Source organism: Marmota monax, unplaced genomic scaffold (genome assembly GCF_021218885.2).
Source record: "Marmota monax isolate L192 unplaced genomic scaffold, Marmota_monax_Labrador192_F-V1.1 WCK01_AAM20220418_F8-fsc00163, whole genome shotgun sequence".
NCBI classification, from domain to species: Eukaryota; Metazoa; Chordata; class Mammalia; order Rodentia; family Sciuridae; genus Marmota; species Marmota monax.
Window position 1 is genome coordinate 3,651,420 of NW_026693660.1, and position 25,484 is coordinate 3,676,903.

General features: G+C 44.1%; 1 protein-coding gene across 35 annotated transcripts in view; it reads left to right on the top strand.

Annotated features, from left to right (window-relative positions):
- Window positions 1-25,484, top strand: part of Cacna1c (calcium voltage-gated channel subunit alpha1 C) — a 699,954-nt gene that overhangs the window by 496,020 nt on the left and 178,450 nt on the right. For 19 of the 35 annotated variants that reach the window (XM_058584172.1, XM_046459854.2, XM_058584156.1 and 16 more), the window contains exons 6-8: window positions 6,376-6,534; window positions 13,232-13,428; window positions 24,263-24,366. In XM_058584172.1, the coding sequence (XP_058440155.1) occupies window positions 6,376-6,534; window positions 13,232-13,428; window positions 24,263-24,366 (460 nt within the window). Of the gene's footprint in view, window positions 1-6,375; window positions 6,535-13,231; window positions 13,429-24,262; window positions 24,367-24,673; window positions 24,778-25,484 lie in introns of all 35 variants that reach the window. The other 16 variants (XM_058584157.1, XM_058584165.1, XM_058584160.1 and 13 more) reach the window with 2 other exon arrangements.

The following is a 25,484-nucleotide window of genomic DNA, read 5'->3' on the forward strand; positions in this document are numbered from 1 at the left end:
ACTTCTTGATATGGCCCCAGGAGCCTTGAGCAGAACAATTTATCACCAAGGCAAGGCTTAGTAATAGATTCTCTATTACAAAACAAAAGAGCATGTGATCTGTCCTCAGCCTTGTATGCATCAGTGAACTGTACAGACTGTTAGAGTCTATAGCAGGTTGTGGAGGCACCAACTCTAGCCAACCTGAACATCTGCAGGCTAACCTCAGCACCACTTTAATGAAAGGTTTCAGTTTTCTCTTTTATAGTTGATGGTTTCTCTTGATCTCTTAAGGAAAGATCATATATACACAGATATATAAGCAGATAATTTCAACCTTTCCTAATGTGGAATTTTCATGTTGGACTCCAGAGAGAATGTAGGCATCTCTCTGTCCAGAGCTTCATAGTTACATAAGAGGAAGACAAAGAAAAGCCACTTATGCTAGCTAAATCCATCACTGTCCTCTTCCTAATCCCAGCATTTAATGGTTTCATTTTCCAAAGCCCTGTCTCTCTGAAAAGTCTTCCTTGCATCCAGGTATTTGGGGACTCTTTCTATCCACAGAGAATAGGTCACCTGACATGAACTGCATATTAAACATTGGATTTCTAGATCATATGTTGTTTGATCTTGTGTGGATCTGTATTTGCTAATTTTTCCAGTAATGATTTTCATATTAAGTATTCTATCCTGTTGTCCCCATGAGTACACATATATTTGTCAGATCTTAGATCCTGATTTAGGGCTAGGAAAATAGACTAATCCTACACGTGGTCCAATGATGATCTTGTGTTCAGGGGTATTTTATAGCAGTTGCTGCACCAAGTTACCTAGGGCCCATGTTCTTCCACCAGCATGAGCAGCCAGTCCAAAAGAAGGGCTCAGCAGTTGCTTATCAGCCATGAGCATGGGCTATCTGGGAAGAACACCTTGGTTGAGAAGTGTCACTGTGATTTCCAAATTAGAATATGAGCTGGGGAGCTGTTTCTGAGACGGCTGTGAGCCAGTCCTGAGAAGAAGCTAGTAAACATCCAGTCCCTGAGAGCCAAACTCTTAAGAAGGAATGGAAAGAAGGGATTTTGGCTCCATGCTTTCATGCAACAGCCTGGCTTCTGCCATCCCAGGAGAAGGCAAGCAGAATCTAGGAATGCTTTCTGGACCAGGCTTGGAAACTTCTGGGCTCTCTGGAAAGCAGGGACTTCACACTACTCTCCCTCATCTTCCCAGTAGATGCTAGAAGCACACGTTACTGCTTTATGGACAGAGATACTGAAGGGGCACAGGGAGGTAGCACAGTAGTGAAGCCTACAGGCTCCAGAGCCAGGTCACTTGACACTGAGGCCCATGCCACCACTCATGAGCTGTGACCCGTGGGCAGGTCATTTCTTCTCTCTGGACTCATTTTTCTCACCTTTCAACTGTGGTTAATAACAGCACCTACACCATACAGTTGTTGCCAAGAAGAAATGGAGCAATCTAAGTAGAGCATCAAGAACTGCACCTGCCCATGGTGAGTCTTCAGAACACAAAAGCTAACAAGGTTATAGGACTTCACTGTCCCATAGCCATCCTCTACCCAATGCCTGAATCCCCACTATGGCCCTTCCCCAGGAGCTCTCCAGTCAGGGTACGAATACCCCTGAAGATGAGGAACCCACTACCTCAGGCTTCCTTCAGGTAGGTTTGTTTCTTGGACAGCATTTATTTGTGTTGATTTAAATCATTCCTGGATAGTTTCTAGTTGATTCTAGTTCCATTTCTGTGGTTGTGGAGAAATCAGTGAAACCACCCCTTTCTCAATAAAGCAGTTTAAAATCATATGAAAATTTTGTTGGCAACACCCTCTCTGCTGATATCCTCTTCCTTTCCATGAGTCTTAACCTTTTCCTAACAAAACACCTTCAGTTTCTTCTAATGATCATGGAATGACATGGCCTGCAACTCCTTCATCATTGTGGTTTCTGTCTTCCAAAAGCATCCATGTTTACTGGTGTGACTTAGCTTCATGTGCATTGGGTCCCTGCTGTGTGCCTGAGATCAGAGATGAGGAGACACGACAAGACTCAAGGAGCTCTCAGGCAGGCAGGGCACAGCATTCCAGGCAGGCAGGAGAGCATGCACCAAGGTACGGAGGCTGGAAGCCAGAGACCTCCAGATGGTCGAGCGCATTGCTGGAGTGTAAGGTGGAAACTGGGACTGGTAGGAGATCAAATCTGGGAAGGAGGAGGTGAGTTTGACCTGTAGGTGATGAGGAATCACTGGAACACTTTCAAAAGTGACACTTTCCAAATTGTTTCTTTTAGGAAAAGCACTCTAACTCCAGCATGAAGACAGGGCAAACATGAAAATAGGGAGGCTGTTTAACTGAATGACAAGCACCAAGAGGATGGGGGGGGGGCGGGGAAGGGGAGGGAGTCATGGGCCCAAAGTATATACCAAAAGGCTCACAGTGGTGGGACAGTGCGTGACTGCTTCTTCCCCACTGTGTTTTCTAATTTCTCCTTAGTAAGTATTTTCTATTTCTATATAATTAGCATGCATTATTTATGTAGTAAAAAAATAATTTATGCATGTCTAAAGATAGTACAAAATCAAACTCGCAGAATTTGGTAACTGACTGGAGGGAGGGATCTGAGGAATTTGTTTTCTGGCCTGTTGCTCAGGTAGTTGGTGTAGCCACCAACCCAGATGGAGACTTAAGGAACAGAACACTGTGTAGGAACTCGGTGGCATCAATGATAGCTGTAATGAAGCCCACAGCTGCTTTGAATCCCATTTGGCCTGTTTGAAGGCTGCTCAAAGCCTCTGTCCTCCTCTGCAGGCTCAACACTCACCTGTCCACTCTACACTAACCTGTAAAGCAGAACTTCATTGCGGCAAAGCCCACTCATGCTCCATAGTAGCAATAGCGTTTATTTGAATAAGTTTTGTCACTTCTTCAGTAAATATTCACTGAGTGCTCTGCACCCAGCCACCTTAATGATAAAACCATGAGAAGAGCAGGCACAGTCATCATCTTCACGAAACTCAGCCTCATGTGAGAGATAAGATATAAATGTTTTAAATTCACTTTAATAAACATACCATTTCAAACCAAGGCGAGTGCTCCAAAGAAATGGAAATGAGTCCAAGAAGACACAGAACAAACTCCTATCTGGTCTGGGAGTTTAAGGAAGGATCCCTGGGGAAGGAGGTGGTTGGACTGAGAGCTGAAGGATGTAGAAGAAGGAATAGGCCAAGGTGTCCCAGGCAGAGGGAACAGCGTGTGTGGTGGCCTTGTGCAGGGAGTACACATTGACATCACTTCACCAGGAGGTGGCATTCTGAGAAATGTGACCTTAGGCAATTTCTTCTACATGTGAACGTCCTAGAGTGCACTTACACAAACCTAGATGGCACGGGTTGGTCAGTGGATGTAGCCTCTCAGCTACTGCCAGGATCACACAGCATACTATTTACAGTGAACTTTCTTTATAAATAGGAGTAGACCCTAAAATAACAATAAAAAGTATAGTTAAGTACATACATAAACCAGACATGTAGCCATTTATCATTATCAGGTATTATGTACTGCACATAATTGTATGTGCTTTAGCTTTACGTGACTCCAATCACCACAGACACATGAGTAATGGCTTGTGCTACAATGTTACGACAGCCACAGTGTCATTAGGCAAGAGGAATTTCTCAGCTCCATTTTAATCCTTTGGGACCACCATTGTATATGAGGCCCATCATTATCTAAAATATCATTCTGTGGCTATAGAGACACAAAATGACTGTAGAGCATATTTGCAGCTAAAACAAAAATAAAAAACAAAAAACAAAAATCAACGCTGTTTTACTGGAACCCAGAGAGAGGAGCAGGGACTGGGAATGTAGAAAGGTGGGTGGGGAGGTGGGTGGGGCCAGGGCCCTATAGGACCTTGTGGGGCACAAGAGAACCCTGATCTTCATCCTAAGAGCAAAGGAAGACATTAGAGATTTCGGAAGCCTGAGGTGGCCATTGGACCAAAGCCTCTGGCTGCAGCCTGGAGGGGACCTCCTTGCCCACGGCGACTTTGTCTACTACTTTGCCTACCATTTCTTGCCCTTTCAGGCTTAGCACGTGTGTTAATCAATTTCTGTCACAAAAATGCATGAGATAAATGACTTAAAAGGGGGAAAGGTTTATTTTTGCTCAGTTTCAGTCCATGGTCAGTTGGCTCCATTGTTGTGGGCTTTTGGTGAGGGACAGCATCATGGTGGGGGCAGGTGTAGTGGAGCAAAGCTACTCACCTCATGGCAGCCAGGAGCAGAGAAGCAGAGAGGCCAAGGACAAGATATACCCTTCCAGGAGACACCCCCAGTGACCCACTTCCTCCAACTAAATTCCATCTCCTAGTGTTTCCACCACCTACCAATAAAGCCATCAGCTACTGATAAGGTCAGACCCCTCATGATCCAATCACTTCACAAGGGCCCCACCTCTGAATATTGTTGCACTGCGGACCAAGCCTTTGGGGGACATTCGAGATCCAATCCATAATAGCACTGAAGCCCAGATAAAACACTTCCCTCGTGGCCTGGGCTTCAGGATGTGGGGGTTTCCCTCCCCCTGCTGTGAGTAGCGTTTAGAAGTCTCTACCCCCAGCAGCCACCTCTCAAAGTTGCTTTGCAGCTCAACTTTCTTCATGGCTTCGCATACTTTAACACTAATGTGTGTACAACTTGCTAATTAATGGAATCATTTGGATCCGAAAACATCTTGTTCTAATGGGAGGCTGCAAAGCACTCTCATTAATTCACAGGTAAAATTATTCCAGCTTTTCTCTTTTTATTTTTTTCCCCTCTCCCCAGCTTGGCTTAATAGCTAGGGAGAATTCTTCTAATTAGCTTTGAGAAAACCACTCCACCAGAGCTCAAAGCACTAGTGACTGCCTCAGGGTCAGAGGGAGGGTGACACAGACTTGGTTTACCCAGTGAAGAGGGCAGTGGGTGGAATCGCCAGACCCTGAGAAGTGGAGTAATACCTCCATGGCTGGCATGAGAGAACACTGGGGAGGTAAGGACACTAAAGTGACTCCTGTTTGGGATTCAGAGGTGTGCATACTCTTGTACGTGTGTCAGAGGAGACTCACAAGGTGACTTTCTGTACAACTGGCCTATGGAAGGAAGGGGAAGCTGCCTTCTCCACCCTTCTCCTTGGGTCTTGAAGATTTGGTGCAGTTGCTGTGGGCATAAAGCTCTTGAGTGACTATGTTTGGGTGTAATCTGGGGTGACCTCCTGGTAACCACCTCCCCACCATTGGCAAATGAAGCTTGCAGCACCCCCTTTAAATGATTAGCACTACAAATGATCAAGCCTGTAAGTAAGGGGGTCCTCCTTCCCCCTAGACCAAAGAACAAACCTACAGACCTTGAGGACACTGATAAGACCCAGATGTTCTATGGGGTTTTTTGTGTGTTTCCCACTCTCCCAGATTCTGGATAGTTTTTAGATTTTTTTTAAAACTATGGTAGTAAGTAATAACAAAGTTTATCATCTTAACTATTTTTAATTGCACAGGTTCAGTGGCACTAAATCTGTTCACACTGTTGTGCAACCACCATTTTCAACCATTTCCAGAACTTTTTTTTTATTCTCCCAAACTAAAACTCTATGCCTTTCTAAATAAGAAGTCCTTTCTGTGGGTCATTCGAAAGGAAAGTATAATGTTCTGCTAGCTCCCTCTGAGAACTCAGCCTGTTAGGATATCCTAGTGGAGAGTGGTTTGTCAACTCACTCAGTTCAGAGAAGGTACCTTCCAAGCTGTTTCCCCAGTCCTGTCTCAGAGGTCTCACCATCCCGATGTACCCTGGTGGTGAGTCACTTTCAGCAATGGAAGCCCTACCCTCCTGGATACCTGTCAACCAGGCTGATCTGTGGTTTATAGCAGATGGGTCACCCATAGGCTCTGGTAATCCCATCATGAAGAAACCTTGAGAGATAAATAAGTCCTTCATGGCCAAAGTGAGTCCTCACTGTACTGAACTCTGCTCTGAGAGAGAAAGGTGCTAGGTTGTCTCTAAGATGGGATATAGCAGATTTGATAGTTATGGATGAAAATAATGTGTTCTTCCCCTTGGAGGTACAGCCTCTGCCAGTCCTTTTATTTGGACATGCCTCCAAGACACATTTGGAGTTAGGCCAACCTGGATTTAGATCCCCATTCTGTGGCTCATTGACTATATGACCTTGAGCCTCTGTTTCCTCATCTAAAAAAAAAAATAGGGCTCACGATACCCCACTCTCCAAGCTGCTAAGAAGATTGCGTGAGATCTTGCCTGTGTGGCATCCGAGGGAGCACCAGGCTCCGTCAGTGGAGGCCGGCACACTCAGGGTTGTCACAGTGGATGATCCTGCCGTTACAGGTCTGCAGGTGGTCCTGAACTCCATCATCAAGGCCATGGTGCCCTTGCTGCACATTGCCCTGCTCGTGCTGTTTGTCATCATCATCTACGCCATCATCGGCCTGGAGCTCTTCATGGGGAAGATGCATAAGACGTGCTATAACCAGGAGGGCATAGCAGGTAAGAGCAGGGTGCCAGGTGACAGGTTCCTAAGAGGCTGTTGGTTTTCTCTTAGCTGTTTACTGTGTGGTTGGAAGCACTGCTGTCACCTGTCGAGCCAAGCTGCCGGAGGTTCCTTCATTCAAAGGCCCATGTCCCAGCCATGCTAAGAGAGAAGCAGTGATCCTTATTCTTTTCCTCTTATGTTCAATTTCTGTTTTCACTGAAAGAGATCTGTTAAAACAGCCAAATGCAAGCTTTGTCCAGCACATGTTTGAATGACTATTCAATTTGAGAAACACAGACTTAAGAACTTAGCATTGGTCAATTTTTCACTTTTGAAGCTGATTCTGAATAATTTAAGAATCAGTATTAACCTCTGTGTCTCTGCTGCATCTACATGTCAGTGTGACTCCTCATCAAAGGCCTTTCTTGGAAGCCAGTAACACCCTCAGCCAACACACTCACCCTTCACAGCCCTGAGGTCTTTTCACCCTCTTAGGGCTGATCCTGGCTTTTCTGCAATTAATGTTTCCTTCTCCTTTTATGGGCAAAAGCCCCTGAGCCCCACACCAGGGTGAATGAGAGGGCAGGCATAGAATCACACTCCCTTACCAGCAGCCAAATTTCTATTCCTCAAGGAGGAAGTTTAGCTCTACCTCTTGGCTATCAATCCTTTCCTTCCAGAGACTCCTCTCTTTGTATTCCTTCCATAAATCAAATATATTTAACAAGCAATGCTGGTTCATTAAGCACTTCCCTGAGTGGCACCAAAGTTTTGGCTCATGGGATATGCTACAAACTTCTATCTTACGTTTCTAACATCTCAGCTTGACCTTTTAAACAATATTTAAACAGAAATTGACAAGGCTTTAAACAGACATATAAAGCAGTTTAACACAAAGACCTTGTTGAAAAAAATATTCCCCACCCCAAAGTGGTGAGCAGTACTAAGTTGATATGAGTTTTTTCAAGCAATAAGATATGTCATCTTAGTGTTTGGCATCTTGGTGGAGAGAGGAGGGCATCTGTCTGGATTATTAAGGGATACCTCCTTCCTCTGTACCTAAGCTGCTTCTCATTCCCTTTTAGCCCAGGCATTAAATTAAATTTTGCCTCTCTTGCATTGGGGAGTGAGGTTGGATAGCATATATACAACCAACAGTGAAATGGATAAATCATGATTCAGAATCCAAGATAGGTTACTTGGCATGAATGATCTGGTTCGATTGGATGGATATTTGCAATGACCTAGGTCATTATCACATGGTCACAGTGCCCCCCTAAAACAAACAAACAAAAACCCTACTATAAATCTACAGTCACATAATCACTCAATTGCTTGTACTTTTTTAATGGAGAATCTGTTTAAGAGGAGGCTATTCACTCCTGAGATAATTTCCAAATTACTTGGGTCATCATTGTGTAAAATAAATTATCATGATTTAAAATATGTAATTTTTTAAAATTGGAAAAAAGACAGCTCTTGCCTCTCTTGCCTCTAGCTAAAATTCTGAGACTTTCAGCCTTGCTTAGAGAAATACAAAGCATAATGGATAATATTTCCCCTTTAATTCTAATTTTTCCTTTTATTCAGCTTAATCTATAGCTAGCCCTGAACCAATAAATTTATATTAATGGTGTGGCTTTGTTAGAGCTCCATTCTCAACCTCCTTAAGAGCTGATTGAAGTATGTCTAGAGTTTATGCAGTTGTATTGAAATGATCCATGACCTGTTTGACCCAAACTCCTCAGGCAGTCACAGAGATGTGGAGTCTCAAAGACTCCTCATCGGTTTGGCAGTGACTAGCAGTGGGGCTTTCACCAAATGAAATGGGGAAACATGAATGGCGAAATTCTGCCGAAGAGCCCAAGATGGTAACGATGCCATGCCATCAAATGTCTGTTCACCAGTAAGCCAAGAAGAACTGCTCCAAAATCTGCCCATCATTTCTGTCATCCTAATGGGAAAATTGCAAAAGCATGTTTTCTACTGGTGGCAAGGATCTTGCAAGGGCCTCTTAGAATCGGCAGCCTGAATTATGGTTGGAAGCCATCAGGCTTTGTTATCAGGCCCCAGCAGCAAAAGCAAGAAAATGGTGGGTATTACAGACAAAGAGCACACAGGATGGGCACCTCTCCCCTAGGACACAGCCACAGGGTCCACTGAAAAGGCCACCTGAAGTGCTGAAAGCATTAATGGCCTCCTGTGGTCTTAAGATGAAGACAGACCTGGCTTTACCAATTGGACTGGCCAATTTAGGATCATATTGTTCTTGATAGTAAACAGAACCAGATAAAGTACCTGAGAAGTTTCCTGCTTCCTACCATAAGACTCATCAGATTATTCATGTGGGTAGGTTTTATCAAGTTCAGAAGAGAAGTGGGCTTCCATTGTGTGAACATGGGCCAGTGCATGACAACAAGAGAAGTCCTCGAAGGAGAGGCACCACGTGGGGCTCCACCAGAAGGTGACCTCACTCCTCTGTGTGGAGCCAGACTCCCTGCTGGGAAAGGGGTCAAGGGCACTCAGCTGCAGAAGCCTGTTCTTCCACATTCTCTGCAGTCATCTCACCCACCTCCTCCTTCCAATACTTGCCATCTGATGACACTCCAGGGACCCACTTCATTGCTCCCAACAGGACATGATACCGCTGCTGTTAGGGCCTCATGTACCCAGACAGCAACTAATCCCATTGAGGAGGAAAAAAAATGATACAGAAATCTGGACATACTCAACACAGCCATGGAGTAGAAGACCTTAAACTTGCAATCTTTGAAACCAATCCGAATGGGTTTTGGAGAGTTTTGAAAACCTTTAGAACTAGTGGTCTTTCCCATCCCACCTCCACTTTTTATTTTGGACTTTCAATTGAGTCGCCATATTTTCTGTATATTTAGATTTTACAAAAGTTCTATGTGAATCCTTGTTCTAATTTTTAATGGAATTTCCATCAAATCCTTTTTTTTACACTTTGATATTATTTCACAGACTGTGAAATTTATGTAGTTCTAGATTTTAGAATGCTTTGTACTTTGAGCCATACTATGAAATCCATACAAGAGAGATCTGGAGCCATCCAGGTGAACCACTGTTCTGCCTCTTGGCTGCCTGTCCGTGGACAGCCTCCAGTGGAGATGGTCTCAGAAGAGGCAGTTTTCCCCTAATCCCTGCGGCATCTGCAAGGCGCCTTCTTGGTTCCTCAACAGATACAGCACCATATGCCAATACCTTTTGTTTCTGGTTGTTCCATCTGTCTGATGGTTCTCAGAGCCAGGTCACTCTGAATAGCTCTCCCAAGCACAGTAATTACCCCCGGGACTGGCAACAGAATTGGTTGGCTAAAACCTAGCAATGAAATCACCTTCATTCTATTCACTCCGTAAAGTCAGGACCTCAAAAAAAGTAATTGTTTTTGTCTTTGGTGAATTCTCCATGGAACCCTTAACTGGAGCTCTCCTAGGATTTCAGTTCTTGTTGGTGTTACCTGCATTTCTAAAATTTCTCCTAGTCCTTGTCTCCATTATTTAAAAAAAAAAAAAAAAAAAAAAAAACACTTAATTTGGAGTTTCTAGAATGACCTTGCCTTTCTTCATTTGTTTTGAAACAGAGCTGGACTTGCTTTGTCTGCATCCCCCTCCCCCCACTCATGTTCCCACTTTTGCAACACGTTTCCCATTTAAGCTCCTTTCCCCTCACCCTGGAGTACATGTTGCAGGACCTGCTGATTTATGTGTGTTCACATTTTTCGAGTGTTCCCTTTAGTGCTTTTTATAAATTCCTATTTTTACCGGATCATCATTGCTTCTTAATTGTTCTCCAATCTTTTTTATTGTTGTTCAAGACAGATTTAAAATAGCGGAGAGGCACTTGAGCCTGTGGATGATAATATTTCTGAGTCTCATCCCTTTCTCTTTTATTAATGAGATCACTCTCCCTTGATGCCATTTTCTTTGTAACATGTATCTGTAAAAATCCCCAAACATGTTTTCCTTCCTTGAGGACACTCGGAGCTCGCTTTGGCAGCCTCCCCTTTTGCCTTATTTCTGCTGTTTTAGGAAGGGAGGTTACAGGGAAAGCTGTCAGATCAGCCGTCACAATGTGAAGATCAACAGCATCTTCACGCCCCAAAAAAGCAAAACAGAGGAAAAGAGATGCAGGTTTTCCCTTTATTTTTTTCACCCTCTTTTTTTTTTTTTTTTTTGGTCCCATCTCTCATATCATTCCAGCACTTTACCACGTGGCTGAACACATCATTCTAGAAAGCTATTTCTAGAATGAGTGAGAACCAAACAGAATTTATGATATGTTTGGTTCTTGGTCTTCCAGTCTCTCAACTCTGAATTTTTTTAGGTGCTCTGCTATTTTTAATGTATTATTTAGGTTTGGGATTCACTTTTTAGTTTCTCTCCTGCCCCAATCTCTATAAAGATTTCACAGTATCAAAATTCATACAAAAAAAAATTGTAGCTAAAGGGGAGTTCAGTTCAGCTCCCTTAATATTTGGAGCCCTCCTGGGAGCCAGACCCTGGAATAAGGGAATGGTGTGGATGCCGATCTCAAACAGCTCAGAGATCCTTATTGCAGACCCATCACCTTGGTCATTGAACAAAGGACCCACATGCAAGTTTGGGCACCAGGCCACAAATAAGCCAGGAAGCAGCATTACTCAGAATGGCCCAAACCTGGAATGAATCCAAATGTCCGCCAAATGAATCCAAATGTCCGCCAACCGGTGAATGGATCAACGTACAGTAAAACACACTGCTCAGCAATAAAGAGGAACATACTACACTGAACGAGGCAACGAGAGGGACGAACCCAAAAATATGATGCTGAGCGAAAAAGAGGAGCACAAAAAGCCACATAATGTATGGTTTTATTTATGTGAAATTTCGAGAAGACACAAAGCTTTGGAGACAGAAAGCAGATGAGGTTGTTAGAGGCTGGGGTCAGGCAAGGCCTGACTGTGACAGTGCACTGGGGAGGGGTGATGGAGCTGTTAAAATGGATTGTGGTGTTGGTTGCAAAATCATGAAGATGCACTAAAAATAATTGTGATGTACATTTACATTGATGAATTCCAAGGCATGTAAATTATACTTCAGTAAAGCTCTGTGTGGTTGTGCGTGGCGTAGAAGAGGTGAGGACTGGGAGAAGGAAGAGGAAACCGAGCACCCAGGACAGCCACCAGGGAGACACCAGACATATATTTTCAACCATCACACTCAACTCCATTCTCCTAAGAATTATTCCCGAAGGATTACTATTTCTGACTTCCTCTTGAAAGTGAACAGTTTCAAATTAGAAGCCACAAACAGAAATAGCGAGCCAACCAATCATCTTCCAAGCAGAGCCTGTGTCCCACAGGCAAATTAATCACGCTTGCCATTGTTTTGATCCTTACAAAAAAAGAAAAGATCCTGGGTGACCTCTTGTCTCTAAATGAAGAACTACAAGCAAATTTTCTCTCTGTGGTTGTATTTTCACTGCTGTGAATTCTTTGTAAGAACTGAGGTCGCTTCTCTTTGACATTGTCATCACTTTCCACAGGTACAAGAGCCTCGATTTCACAAACTGCTGGGAATTTCCCACTCTCACCTTTCACAGGGGTCAAGGCTACCTTAGTATTTTACTGTAATTTAGACCCATCAAGTCTTAAAGTTACCAGTGATTTGCACACTGAAATTATAAATTGCATCTTAACTCATGAATTTGCTAGTAGCTCTTCCCAGCACTGTCTTTCTCCACAGATGACATGTCATATTTTGTCCTGGAAAAGTCCTGTCCACACCTAGGAAGTCTTTTTTTTTTTTTTTTAGAGAGAGAGAGAGAGAGAATTTCTTTTTAATATTTATTTTTTAGTTCTCGGCGGACACAACATCTTTGTTTGTATGTGGTGCTGAGGATCGAACCCGGGCCGCACGCATACCAGGCGAGCACGCTACCGCTTGAGCCACATCCCCAGCCCCCTAAGAAGTCTTCATCCTGTCACCCACCACCACTCTGTCTTTATTAGGGATCAGGAAATGATTCACCTCTTCTGAAAGGTGTTAATGCTGGAGAGAAAAGGACAGCACTGCAATGTCCCACCTGACATGCACAAGACACAGTCAGCAGTGGGTGCCTCCCCCCTACCATCAGCCCACGTTTCGTCCGTCCTCAGCAGGCTTCCCGCTGAAGTAACTTGAATCCTGGTGATGCACCATGTCATATGAAATGGACTAGTGTAATCACAAAGCATTACTGGCTGGGATCCGTTAACTCACCATGTGAAGGAACCTTCTAGCCTTGACTTGGAAGGAAGGAAGGGAAAGGGGGAAGAAGAGAGACGTTCTGTCATTTTTCAGAACAATTTCCACTTCAAATGGTTGCATCATCATTACCTTTTTGTCTGCCACTTGACTATGGTGCCAAGTCATTACAACAGAATGGGCAATAGTCCTACTATCCTTGAAATCAATTGCCAAGGTTAAAATACCGTTTTTCCAACACTTAGTTGAAAGTACTGACCTTCTAAGTTGGTGGCAGACTCAAATGAATACCTAGATCTTTATGTTTGATTCATATATGAGGCAGGGGGCTCATTCAGACTGGTTCTGCATGATCCAGTGGTTATCCCCTCAACCTTGTCCTTTCACTTTTCTCTCTAATGCCTTTGCTTCTTTCTCTGCCCACTTCTTTCCCTCCCTTCACTCTTTTCCCCTGACCTTGGAGATGTTCCAGCAGAAGAGGATCCTTCCCCCTGTGCTTTGGAGACAGGCCATGGGCGGCAGTGTCAGAATGGCACTGTGTGCAAGCCCGGGTGGGATGGTCCCAAGCATGGCATCACCAACTTCGACAATTTCGCCTTCGCCATGTTGACAGTGTTCCAGTGCATCACCATGGAGGGCTGGACAGACGTGCTGTATTGGGTACGTACCTGGAAGTGGGCACTCAGGGCAGGGAGTACAGAGGTGTGGGCCTGATCTCCACATCTCCCTTTCTCTCCTCCCTGTGATACTAGGGTCATGCACTCATCTTGAGGGAATGGTTGGTGAGTATCCTTGAGTTCTTCCAGGTCTTACCTGAGAAACGAAGCATGAAATGCCAATCTAAATAGTCTCCTATCCCTGCCCATCAGCCTTAGAGAAACACCATCTTTAGTTTATCTAGTTGTATTGTAGAACACTGATGTGTAGTGGATGCTCTGTGAATGAGCTGGCCATGCCTGGCACAGAGATTCTGTCTAATTCCTCTTCCCATTGTGGAGTCCCTTCTTCTATTATTCTTTTTCCCCCCTCCTTCTCTAAAAGAGAGCAACAGGGCACAATGACGAATTCTTAGGGAGAAAATGACGGCCCTTTTTTCTCTTTAGGAGAAAAATCGGCCCTGATCTTCCAAAAAAGAAATCCTATAAAGAAGCCATTTCTACTGAATTGGGTAGCATTATGGCATTATTTCTCATTAGTAGCATTATTTCTCATTAGTCTTACCTTAACATGTTAGGATAGTTCATTAGAAAAATAAACTGTCACTGTTTTCACAGTTAACAGAGCACTCTACTGGTTGTGTGCTGCATATTTAGAAATCCCACTTCTTGAGTGCCAACCAATCCATAATATATTTTCTTTTACTTTAAATATGCTCCTCTTATTATCCAGCAGCTGTCACTACTTTGCCAACGTTCAAGCCCTTGAAGTGCCAGATTTGTATATAGTCTATCCAATCGGCAAATACATACACTGTATTTGAGCTGTCTCCATTCTGGCAGAGTCAAGTCCATTATTTGTAAAACCTCCAGAAAATATATTCTTTGTAGTGTCTCCTGCTTCAGCATGAGAAATGATTTGCCAGGATCCAGTGTTGTTCTCCAGAATTTTGGGCGAATAAAGCGGTTGCCAGTCTTGAAAATATCATCTCTCCCAGAGTTTCGCAAATAGTCAAATCTATTTGGCCATCGTGAAAACAATCTAAGAGGCTGCGTAGGGAACAGTGTCTACAAACTAAAGCAGAGAAGAGTGAGAGGGAAGCAAATGCCTTCCCCATCAGCAGAGCTGCCAGATAGAAAGGAAATAATGCCAAGAGAGGTGTTGACTTCTTACAGAATCAGAAGGAAGAGTTGTATAACAGTACAGAGATGTGATGCACAGTATCACATCTTCTAAAGTTTTTTTTTTATAAGCACCGTGTCCTATTGATTCAAAACCTCTCTTCCTGAGTTTTTACATTATAGTCAACATGCCAAAGCCCAGTGTTGCTATGAAATTTGTACCTCTCTGTCAATGACTACTGGAAACTTGCCTGAGTCCCTTGTTCCCAGCAAACATTTATTGAATGTCCTTACATGCCAGCGATGCTCCTAGGTAGTGAAGATTCAGTCATAAATATGATCCAGTTGTCTAAAAAACAGACTAAATTCTAAACTGAATAATGGTGCACAGAAGGAGAATGTACCATGGCAAAGTGGTTGCTTTGTGATACTTTGAACAGAAGACAGTGGTGGTATTGCCTCTGCTTCAAACTAAAATTAAACCCGGAAAATATTTTTCAGGTTGATGTTCAATGAGAACTTGGGTTTGTACGATTTGGAAGATAAAGAATTTGAACTTATTACACTTAGGCAAATTTATTATACTTAGCAAAGCAGATCAAATTCCCAAGTGGCTCTAACCGGTCCTTCTACCCTGGGTGAGTCCCTCGGGCAACCCAGGGATGAAAGATCCTCCTGCACATAGGGAATTTCCACATATGGGCCGTGGACTATATGACTGCGTGGGCTTTGGCGCCTCCTCCCATGAGCTTCAAACCCATGCCTTCAGTTGCTATGGAAAAGCCTCTCATGGCACCAAATTGAGGACAGGGTGGCAGGGGGTGGGTGGGTGCTGGGTGGGGGGAATAGGTATAATTTACTTGGCTGATGGCCCTGACGTATTTTCGTGATCTTCCCTCTCCCCCATCACAAGTCATTGATACCCCACCAACCAGATGTGACCCAAAGAAATACTGTCACAGTGACAGCCAGAGAGGGGAATAGGAAGAGGCACACAACCGCAACTACCAATTTTCGGCAGCTGTGTTGTGCTTTCTCCCCTGGGGTGTGTGTGATAGAGCTCAGGCTGGGAATGGAAAAAGTGTTCGAGGTGAAAGAATGATCCCCGGGCTCATGGGACATGCCTCGCTCTGATTTTCCCAGCTCCTTTACAAAGTTGCCATATTATGTGTGTGTATCTGTACACAAACACACACACCCCTGAAGCTGAAGCAGAGTCCCTACTTGATTATTCATGATGGAGGCACCTCCCAGCCCAATGCTCCTGCTGTCAGACAACTTCTCTAATTGCTTTGACCTTTCTGTGGCTATTTCTTCTCCCCACAACCTTTCTTTCTCTTCTGCATTCCTTCTCCTTGCCTCTATGCCATATCTTTAACTTGCAATCTCTCAATCTCAGTATATTTTAACACCAAATATAGAGCTTTCTTAATATACAAATACCAGAACTACCTCCAAGCCATTGAATTAGAAGTTCCTAAGTTAGGACCCCAGTATCTGCATTCTGGGAAAAAAAAACTCTCCAGGCCATTCGGATGCCTGAGCTGGAGTTGAAACTCCTAGAAATCTCCCTTATTAAATGTACATATGGCTGCTTTGAAGCCACTGGATTTGAACCAGTCTAGGGACATATAGTTTTCATGGAGAATGGGGAAATAGTCTTCCCTTGTAAAGAATGTACAAGTCTAGAGAACATGGAAAGGAGTACTCAAGATTTCAAGTACAGCAGTAAATGGGAACCCTGGTAGTGGGTTCATTCTAAACTAACCAACAGCCGGATAGATATTTCTGGGGAAAAGAAAAAGTCATTAAAGCATTAAAGAAGTAATTAAGCCAGGTGCAGTGGTGCACATCCGTAATCCCACCTACTGGGAATGCAGAGGCAAGAGGATCACAAGTTCAAGACCAGCCTGGGAAACTTAGTAAGATTTTGTCTGAAAACAGAAAGTCAAAAGGGCTGGGAACACAAGTTAGTGGTTGAGTGCTTTTCTACTGTGCGTGAGGCCCTGGGTTCAACCTCCATTCTGCCCTCTTAAGGAGGAAGAAGAAGGAAGAGAAGCAGCAGCAGCAGCAATTGATTGAGTCACCATATGTAGCCTCTTATAGAGGGGACCTTGAACATCTCCAGTAACACATGACAGACACCTGCCTCCTATTGTGGATGATACTGAGTCTGTAGCTCTTTTCCACTGACACTAATTATTGTATTGTATTCTCATGATTTTGAAGAGTCGGTGGACCAAAAATAGCATCAAAGTTGGTCACATAATACTTAAACATCTCCTCATCTATGAAAGCCGGTGGCCATTGGGTTGAGACCTGACAAGCTGAACAATTGGCTTACATCATTTCTTTTACCTAGTGTCCTATTCTCTCTCTACAGATGACAGGGAAAGGACAGGGCATAGGATTTAGAAACTAGACCAAAACTTAGATTTGGGTGGAGTTTTCTTGGGAAACGACCTCTTAAGCCAAGACCCCTCCATTTACTCTCAGAATTTCCAAGTCTCTCAAAAACTAGGACCTGGGTAGGAGGAGGAGGGGATGTGCTCAGATTAAAAACACCACCTTTCTTCTGAAGGAGAAATGAAGCTCCAAGAGAGAAAATATAATAATAGAATAAGATTACCATTGGTTTCCATTTCTACTTTCAGGTTTTTTTTTTTAAACTAAACATCCCTATCTATCTGCATATAATTCAAGACTGTTTGTCTTATATGGTTTAGGCAGGTGCTTTCCAAAAGATATCAGAGGCTACTGAGTCAAACTGATCTGCCAGACTCTCTGTAGGATTCTCAAATATGGTCTGATAAATAGCATCAGTCTGAAACTCTGAGCATTATCTCTCTCAAATTGTAGCCAGATCATAACCAAGTAGCATAACATCAATCAATCAATCAAATATCTTTATGCCCAACACTTGATACAGCCCCATGCTCCTGGAAATAGAAAACAATGGTCACCAACCTGGAGTTTGCAACTCCCAGTGAAGGTGGCATGTGAAACTCAGGGAAAAGGGAGGCAGCTGTGAAAGCAGGCGTCACATGAGGTGCATGTCTCCACTCTGCAGGAATCTAGATGCCTGAATATTCATCAAGAGAATTCCGTACGCTTCCGCTCACCCACCTTCTGATCTAGGGACACCAAGAATATTGTGCAGCCCTGTAGACACCTTTGGTCTGTGCCTTCCTAGACTCACACCCCTTTCTGCTCTGTGGGTCACCCTCTTCCTGACACCACCCATTGTTTCCTCAGTGACTTCTCCATAATCAGTTCTTCCACTAATCTTTTAAAAATGAAAAGTTGAGCTTTAAAATAAGTTTAGAAAGAATTCTTATTGAGAAGCTGTAGAAAGGAAAGATTTTTTTTAGAATCACAAAATAATGTCTTTGATAGCCCCAGATTGGGGTTCATTTTGATTTGGCCATCCAGAAACCTTGAGAAACAAACTCTAATGATTTAATTTTTTATAAATCGAGTTTTCTTCTCCCACGTAAATGAGGCTTCTACGTGTGCTCAGAGACAGGAATTTTCAGTGAACAACAATAAAAAGGAACAGGGGTAGAAGCAAACCTGATGAAACCTGTTTTCCCAGTCAGTTGTCAATTCCACACTTCATTTTGCCGTCCCCTTTACATGTCTAGACATGCAGAGAACATACTCCTTCGAAGTTCACACACACACACACACACACAGCCACTAATTCCCTTAATTATGACAAAAGTCTTTTTCATCTAAGCAGGTTGAATTTGGGTGTTTTATCCTATTTATTCCACTCCACCTTGCTTTAAAAAGTCCACCATCTTTCACTGTAGAATATAGAACACGCGTCTAAAGATGTCACAAAAGCTTAAGGGGCAGAGCTGAATTCTGCTGATGAGCCAATAGCCATTCTACGGGAATTACTGAGAGAAAATCCTCAGCTCTTGGGCTCCTCATGGGAGTGGAAGAAGAGACTCTGTAGTCTTCAACTTTTAATCTCAGAGTATCACCCATTTAGTACCTGTGCTGATTTAAACAGAGAATCCACTAGCTCAACAATAAATTGATGATTCATAAACACATAAAGAAAGAGAATTAGCACCTCTTTTATTTTTTAATTAATTCATTCATTTATTGAGTATATTTCACTCATTTCATTGGTTTTAGATGAATAAGCTTCAATATTCAATAATTCAATTTAGCAACATTATTGAGCATTTACTATATTCCCAGGGCTGAGTGAGCATAAGGCAAAGTGTGGTATGCAGAAGAATACGGCCTGCCTTCCAGGAGTTTGGGATCTAACTGAAGCGGTACAGAACACGTGAAGGAGTGGGGCTTAGTGATAAGAAGTGCAGAGAGCTGTGCAGGGACACAGAATGCTCTGGGGGGAGTGGGATTCTACTGATCCCGAGGCTGTATGAGGAATGAGAGCAGGTGCCTATGGCTAGGGGAAGGAAGCCTTCACAGTTTGGGGCACTAAAGTAACCTGTGCTTTAGATTCTCATCAGACCCAAGAAACGGCTGGGCCACCCCAAAGTGTTCTCAACCATGACGTCTGCAGGCTGCTGAGGTGCAGCTGGAGGTATCAGCCTGGGCCCCTCGGCCTGCTGTAAGCATCTCTGGCTGTGAGCCAGCTATGCCTTGGACAGGTGCTCAGACCAAGGCCACCATGCTCCCTGGCTCCTGACCTCCCTCACAGCATCACTGCATGAGCCCATCTGATTTCAGGGATTTTTTTTTTTAAATACACGGAGGAATTTGATTTGTTGGCTTGCCTTGGTGTTAGAAGTCTGTTGTTTTCTTAAGAAGCCCACATAAGTGAGGCTTCTACTTGTGCTCAGAGACAGGAATTTTCTGAACAACAATAAAAAGGTACAGGGGTAGAAGGGAGTGAGATGAAACCTGTTTTCCCACTTACTGCTCACTCAGTGACCCACCGGGTAGACACTCACATTCCAGTGACACGGATCATGAAGAGTCACCGACATAGGGAGCATTGCCCTGGGCTGACTGGCCTTCACTGTCAGCAAATCGTGTCCTCTAATGACACTCCGTGGAAAGCACTGTGACTTTTATGGGCTTGTACCTCCTGCCTTTTGACAGAAAATGGCCTCTCTTGGCACTTGCTGCAACTATTTAGTCTTTTTGGATCTATGATGCCTGTACCAAGAACATTATAGGAGAAGGAACAAATGACATGGAGACCCACGGAGATCAGCTAGGATCAGGAAAGGTCCCAAGGGAACAAGCCAGAGAGGTGCTATTCCTCGTGTTTTTATTTTTTGGGGGAAAATAAATGATAGATTAAAAGATTTAAGGTTGTGGACTCCTACGAGGAATTAGGTACTGGTTTCAGAAGGGTTTTTGGTATTTTTCATTCAGCATTCCCTTTATTCTTTCCATAGACTGAGAATAGCAGGGCCATGTGTTTTAGCAAAAGCAGGGGTCATCCTGTTAGTTCTTGGACCTGGGGCCCCCGAACTGCAGATGGTGGACATCAAGATGCCTCCCTGTGGTGCCTCCTTGGGGAAATCACACGGCTCCTTTGTTAGAGACCTAAGAAACATCCAGCTTAATGGTTTGAGAAGACCTATCTGTTTTCACTTCTAAATAAGGGTGTCAGCAATCTGGGTCGTTTTTTAAAATATGACTTTCTTTATTCTCCCCCTTCTTAATAGTGCATTCCAGCTGATTTAAGACATGAGTCTTATCACTCCAGGCATCGTCCTACTTCAAAGCCACCCAGCACTGTGTGCTCTCTACCCAGCCTGCCCCCCAAAAGTAGGTGGCCCAGAATAAGGAGGAGAAAGAAAAAAGGGAGCACTCTCCCCTCACACTGGAGCACCAGAGATACGCCTTCTGGGCAGCCAAGTGTTGCTCATCCAGGGAGCGGTGGGGTTCTTAGGACCACCTTGGAAGCTCCTCCATCTCTCTACTGTCCCCCTCTCAGCCCTCACCTGCTAGTCCCCACCTTGAACCTCTAAAGTAACTATCCCACAGCCAAAGAAGGCATGTAGGACTACAGGGAAGGTGGAGAGCATGGGTTTCCTCCTTACAGCCCTGGCCATCTGTGGGATGACAAACTTCAGGTCCAGAGTTCCATCTACTGGAGGTCCATAATGACACTGCAGCCTTGTGTGTGACACATAGGAAAGGATGCCCATAGTAATCAAGGGCCCAAGACAATCTCCAAGCCTTGTGGGTTTGTGTGGCCTGGGGGCTGTTTTTGGTGAAGTAAAATGTTCACCAAGTTTAGGGGGGTATGAGGCACCAGTGAGGAGAGATTTCATTCTGGGGAGGCTGGGGGATTGCCAACCAGTCCTCCCTCCCACTCACCATCTGCCCAGGCTCTGGAGGCAGCTCTGGGAGGGTGAACTGTGATGAGCACACCATCTCCTCCTGGGACTGGCTGCTCCCGCCTGTCCTGTGCCAGCAGGTGGGGGATAGGGGGCGTGTGATCCAGGGATAGGGAAAGGGAACCTGTTCAAAACAGACCTCTGCCACCATGGACTCCGTGGCTCACACGAAGAGAAAGCTTTCCTTTGGAGTTCGGATGAAATAAGCCCATTGATCATTAGAGCAAGTCAGTAACATGGGGCGCAGGCATGGGCCTCAGGGGCTCAGTGCCTCTTGAGACTATGTGCAGAAAGCTGCATGGATGGGCACATTTTTTGGTGACAGTTCATAGTTTTCATCAGTGTTTCCTGACCTCCTACTTTCCCCCAAATTAAAGAAGCACTAATTTAGAGGAAAGGTAAGAACTGCTTTGACCTTTATTAGCAGGATATAACAACCTGAGAAAGGAAAAGCCACAAGGACACTCCTGACTTGAGAAGTCCTTCTTTGGCCGATGCCTGGGATCCCATCTCGGGCCATCTTCAAATCTGTAGCAGAACCCACACCTTACACGTTGTAGTCACTCAGTGACTTGGTGAACAAACATGGATTTGAATGTGACTGCTCCTGAGAGTAGGCAAAGGGTCTGCTCACGTTGCCATAGTAGAGAGACGTGCATACTCCAGTATTGCAAGACCACCGTGGCGGCGTCTTGTAGCTCCCACACCTTTCTCTCCCTATTCTCACTTCACCCATCCTTCCTCAGCTTGTGTTGTGTGATGTTGTTTTTCTTCTGCTCAGGTCTGGTTTCCTTTGCATTCTTGGTTCAGACATGCCTTCTGGCCAAAGGAAGGCTCCCAGGCTCCCTGTGACGGGACAGAGTCCCCCTACACACACACACACACCCAGCCCCACCAAAGACCTTCTGCCCTGCTTCTCCAACAGCTGCTGTTTTGCTGGATATTTTAGTAGTGCAGCCACTGAGAAAATCCTCCATCCCACAGCCAGGAAGGCTTTACAGCTGCACGCTCTATTTTTAACAGTGGCCAAGTTCCTAGGAAACCCCCATTCCCGTCAGAGGATCACATGGACTCCGGGCTTCCTTCCTGCTCCTTCACTCCACTTGCCTTTAGTGACTCCACAGTACGAAGTTCACACAGCCCTGCCTGGTCTGGCTCTCGCCAGCTCAGCCTCATCCAGCCAGTCTTCCCTACTTCCTCCTACAATTGGCATTTACCACCCCTGTCATTGTAATTACTTTTTACTTAAGTTTCCCTGCTAAGAAGGCTTCCCATTTACAGCACACCACCTAGCACATCTTAAATTCATGTATTCACTCAACAAACATTTACTGAGTACCTACCATATGCAAGGCACTGTTCCAGCACATGGGATTCACCAGTGCACAAAGCTTGCGTAGTTTACAATCTAGCATGGAAGACAATAAATAATAACTGTCATAAATAAATAAATTGCACAGTTGTAAAGTGATAAGTCCTATGGAAACAACAGAGCAGGGTAGGTGGAAATGGGAATGCTCAATAAATTGGTTAAATTGAATTTAATTGTGATATGGTTATATGGACATAGGTTGGGAACTCTTCTCTTCCTCATTAATTCAGTTCAAACCAATGATCCACAGATACAATTTTTGCATTAAATGCTATGACTATATTTGGTGAATTTCTCCATGCAAAAAAAAATAAGTATTAATGGATTCATAAAGAACATATTGGGATGTAATACTTCAAACCTATGAGACTAGGTAGATCTCTCAATACTTCTCAATCTTCTTTATTCACAGCACACGGAGTACATAATATTTACCAGCATACTTCAGTTCCTGGATAGGTTTTGAGAGTCTAAGAAGCCCTGAGGGATGAGAACCTTAATATACCACGACTCACTAAGGCATGTGGAGTGGAAATAGCAGCATTGGTTACCAAACTTAAGCATACCTTAGAACCACTTGGGCTGATTACAATGTAGATTTATGAGCCATACTGAGCTCTTGGGACTGGGAACAGGACCAAGAACCTGCTTTGTCAGTTTTCCCAGATGATCCTGGTGCTGGTGGTCTTGGGAACCACACTTTGAGCAATGCTGCTGCTGTACAACATAATGGAGAAATGGGGAAAATCACAATTTCTATTATGCTGTTATAGATGAGGTTGGGAACTATGGAGAGAATGGTAGGTCAGTGGTCTCAAACTTCATTAGCATGCATCAGAATTACCTAGGGGCTTGTAAAAACATGGGTTTTGGGGCCCAACCTCAGTTTCAGAGTGGGGACCAAACAAGGTCCCCATGATGCAGGATGCTGCTATTATTTTGGATCATGCTTTAAGATGACTTCCACTGATGGAAGTCATTCAGGAAGCTTGGAACTTAGGAATTTGGGGTTTATAAACTAATTTCACGTAGAAAATGTTGGGTTCATGTTTAGGACAGTAGGATTAGACCTGTTTAGTACACTCATAAAGCATCAGAATAAGTAGATTTGAGGAACAATCAAAATGAATTTCTTCTTTGATAAAAACATTGATCTGTGATCTCTCTTCATGTCCACCCTCCAGCTTCAAGGGACAGGAAGTTGAGGTAGCTGTCCATTTCTGTGGTGTAAATACTTCCACCATGGTCATTGTCAAGCTGCCAAGGTGAAGTCACTGAACACAGAGCTGGGAAGAGATACACACTGAATTCTCCACAGCCATAAGAGTTAGCTCTGGCATACCTCTGGCTATACACACCACCTTTATCTCGGCTGTGGTGACAGGCACAGGGACCCTTCTCTGAATGCTTATACCAAACTGGCTGCCTTTCCTGGCCCATGGCCTGTACAGCTTATGGAGCACTGAGATTCAGCTTTAGATTCTGGGCATAGCCCAGGGTCCAGGTGGCAAGCCTTTAGGAAGATCTCTTTCCTCATACATCCTGGAAGGCATCAGTTCTCCAGCTTTGTCAGTAAAAGCTGACATGCTTCACACTCCAAGGTCAGGATGCCTCAAGGTACAACAGAAGATTTGATGGCCACATAAACCCAACTGAGGTAAATCTATCCCACAGCTTAGAAATTATATTTTGAGGTGACCTACCTTGTTAGGCCAGTGAATAGAAAACATTGGATAAATTTTTCTTTTCCAGAAAATAAAACAACAGAGAGAGGAAGGCAAGATTCCTCTTAAGAGAGAGAGCCTGCAAAGTCCCTTCACAGTTCAGATCAGGGTCACGGGCAAGTATTCTGAATAGAGATGAAGCCAAGGGTAATGATGGATCCTGATCCACAAGTTCGGTCCCATTGTCTCCTCCAGATATGTTTCACACACCTTTCTACCTGCCTCTTTGCTTTAACTCAGTTCTGCTTTCTTTTTCCTAACTTTCCTTCATCTTTCCAGATGCAGGACGCTATGGGCTATGAGTTACCCTGGGTGTATTTTGTCAGTCTGGTCATCTTTGGATCCTTTTTCGTTCTAAATCTGGTTCTCGGTGTGTTGAGCGGGTAAGCTGACCATTTTTATGTCCTCTTTACAATGCAGCCGAGCAAGGTCCCAGGTTCCACTATGACCATTGCCAGGATCCTCAGGAATAGGACCTTAATGGGCCCAGGAAAACCAGAATAAAAAAAGTCTCCATTCAACCACAAATTCTGATCCGTTGGCCAGGCAGGCTGTTTGGCCTCTGAGTTGCACCTAGAGGATCCTCGGGTCCCTGCGCTGCTCGGGTCAGCGTCTGGGGAGCTGGTGGCTGGCACTTGGCCATGCTCGGTTGCTATGTGTGCCTCACTAACTATCATTCCATTCTTCCAGGTCAATGATGCCGTAGGAAGGGACTGGCCCTGGATCTATTTTGTTACACTAATCATCATAGGGTCATTTTTTGTACTTAACTTGGTTCTCGGTGTTCTTAGCGGGTAAGCAGGACCAAGGAAAAAGGTCTTGATTTTTCCATTTATTTTTATTCATTCTTTCCGCTATTCTTGGCTCTTTCCTTTTCTGGCTCTGATGAACTTGGGATAAGGGGTTACCTTGGGAGCCTTGAAGTGAATGTCCTTGGCCTGGCTGGTAAAGGGTCAAATGCACAAGAAGGAGTCCACTGGTTTAAGTGATAGATGATGGAGAAGAGATGCCTAGTCCTGCCTCTCTCCTCATCAAATCCCCTTCCTGTTAAGACAGGCAGGATGCTTCTCCTTGTGTATCAGTAACCTCAGCCTCCAGAGCAGCATGAGGAGACCCTTGAGTAGAAAGGGCTTGCAGCAGGAATTTGAGGGAGGACTCATACAGGAAGTGCTTTCAGCATACATAGCAGTCTTGCAGATAAGTAGCCTTATCTCTTGGGCCAGTTACTATTTGCAGGCTAATATTGGGAATTTCAGATCACTTTTACTCAGTGGTGAACAGACCAGGGTAATAATAATTTGGTTTAAAATATAAGTAGGGCTGACAGTGTAGCTCAGTGGTAGAGCACTTGTCTAGCATGCAAGTTTTATTTGATCCATATATACACACACATATCCATATAAACACACACACAAACACACACACACACACATATATGGTAAACAAACACAGACCAAAAATCTAATTATCTTCAGTTTTAATTCATAGACTGTTCAATTTA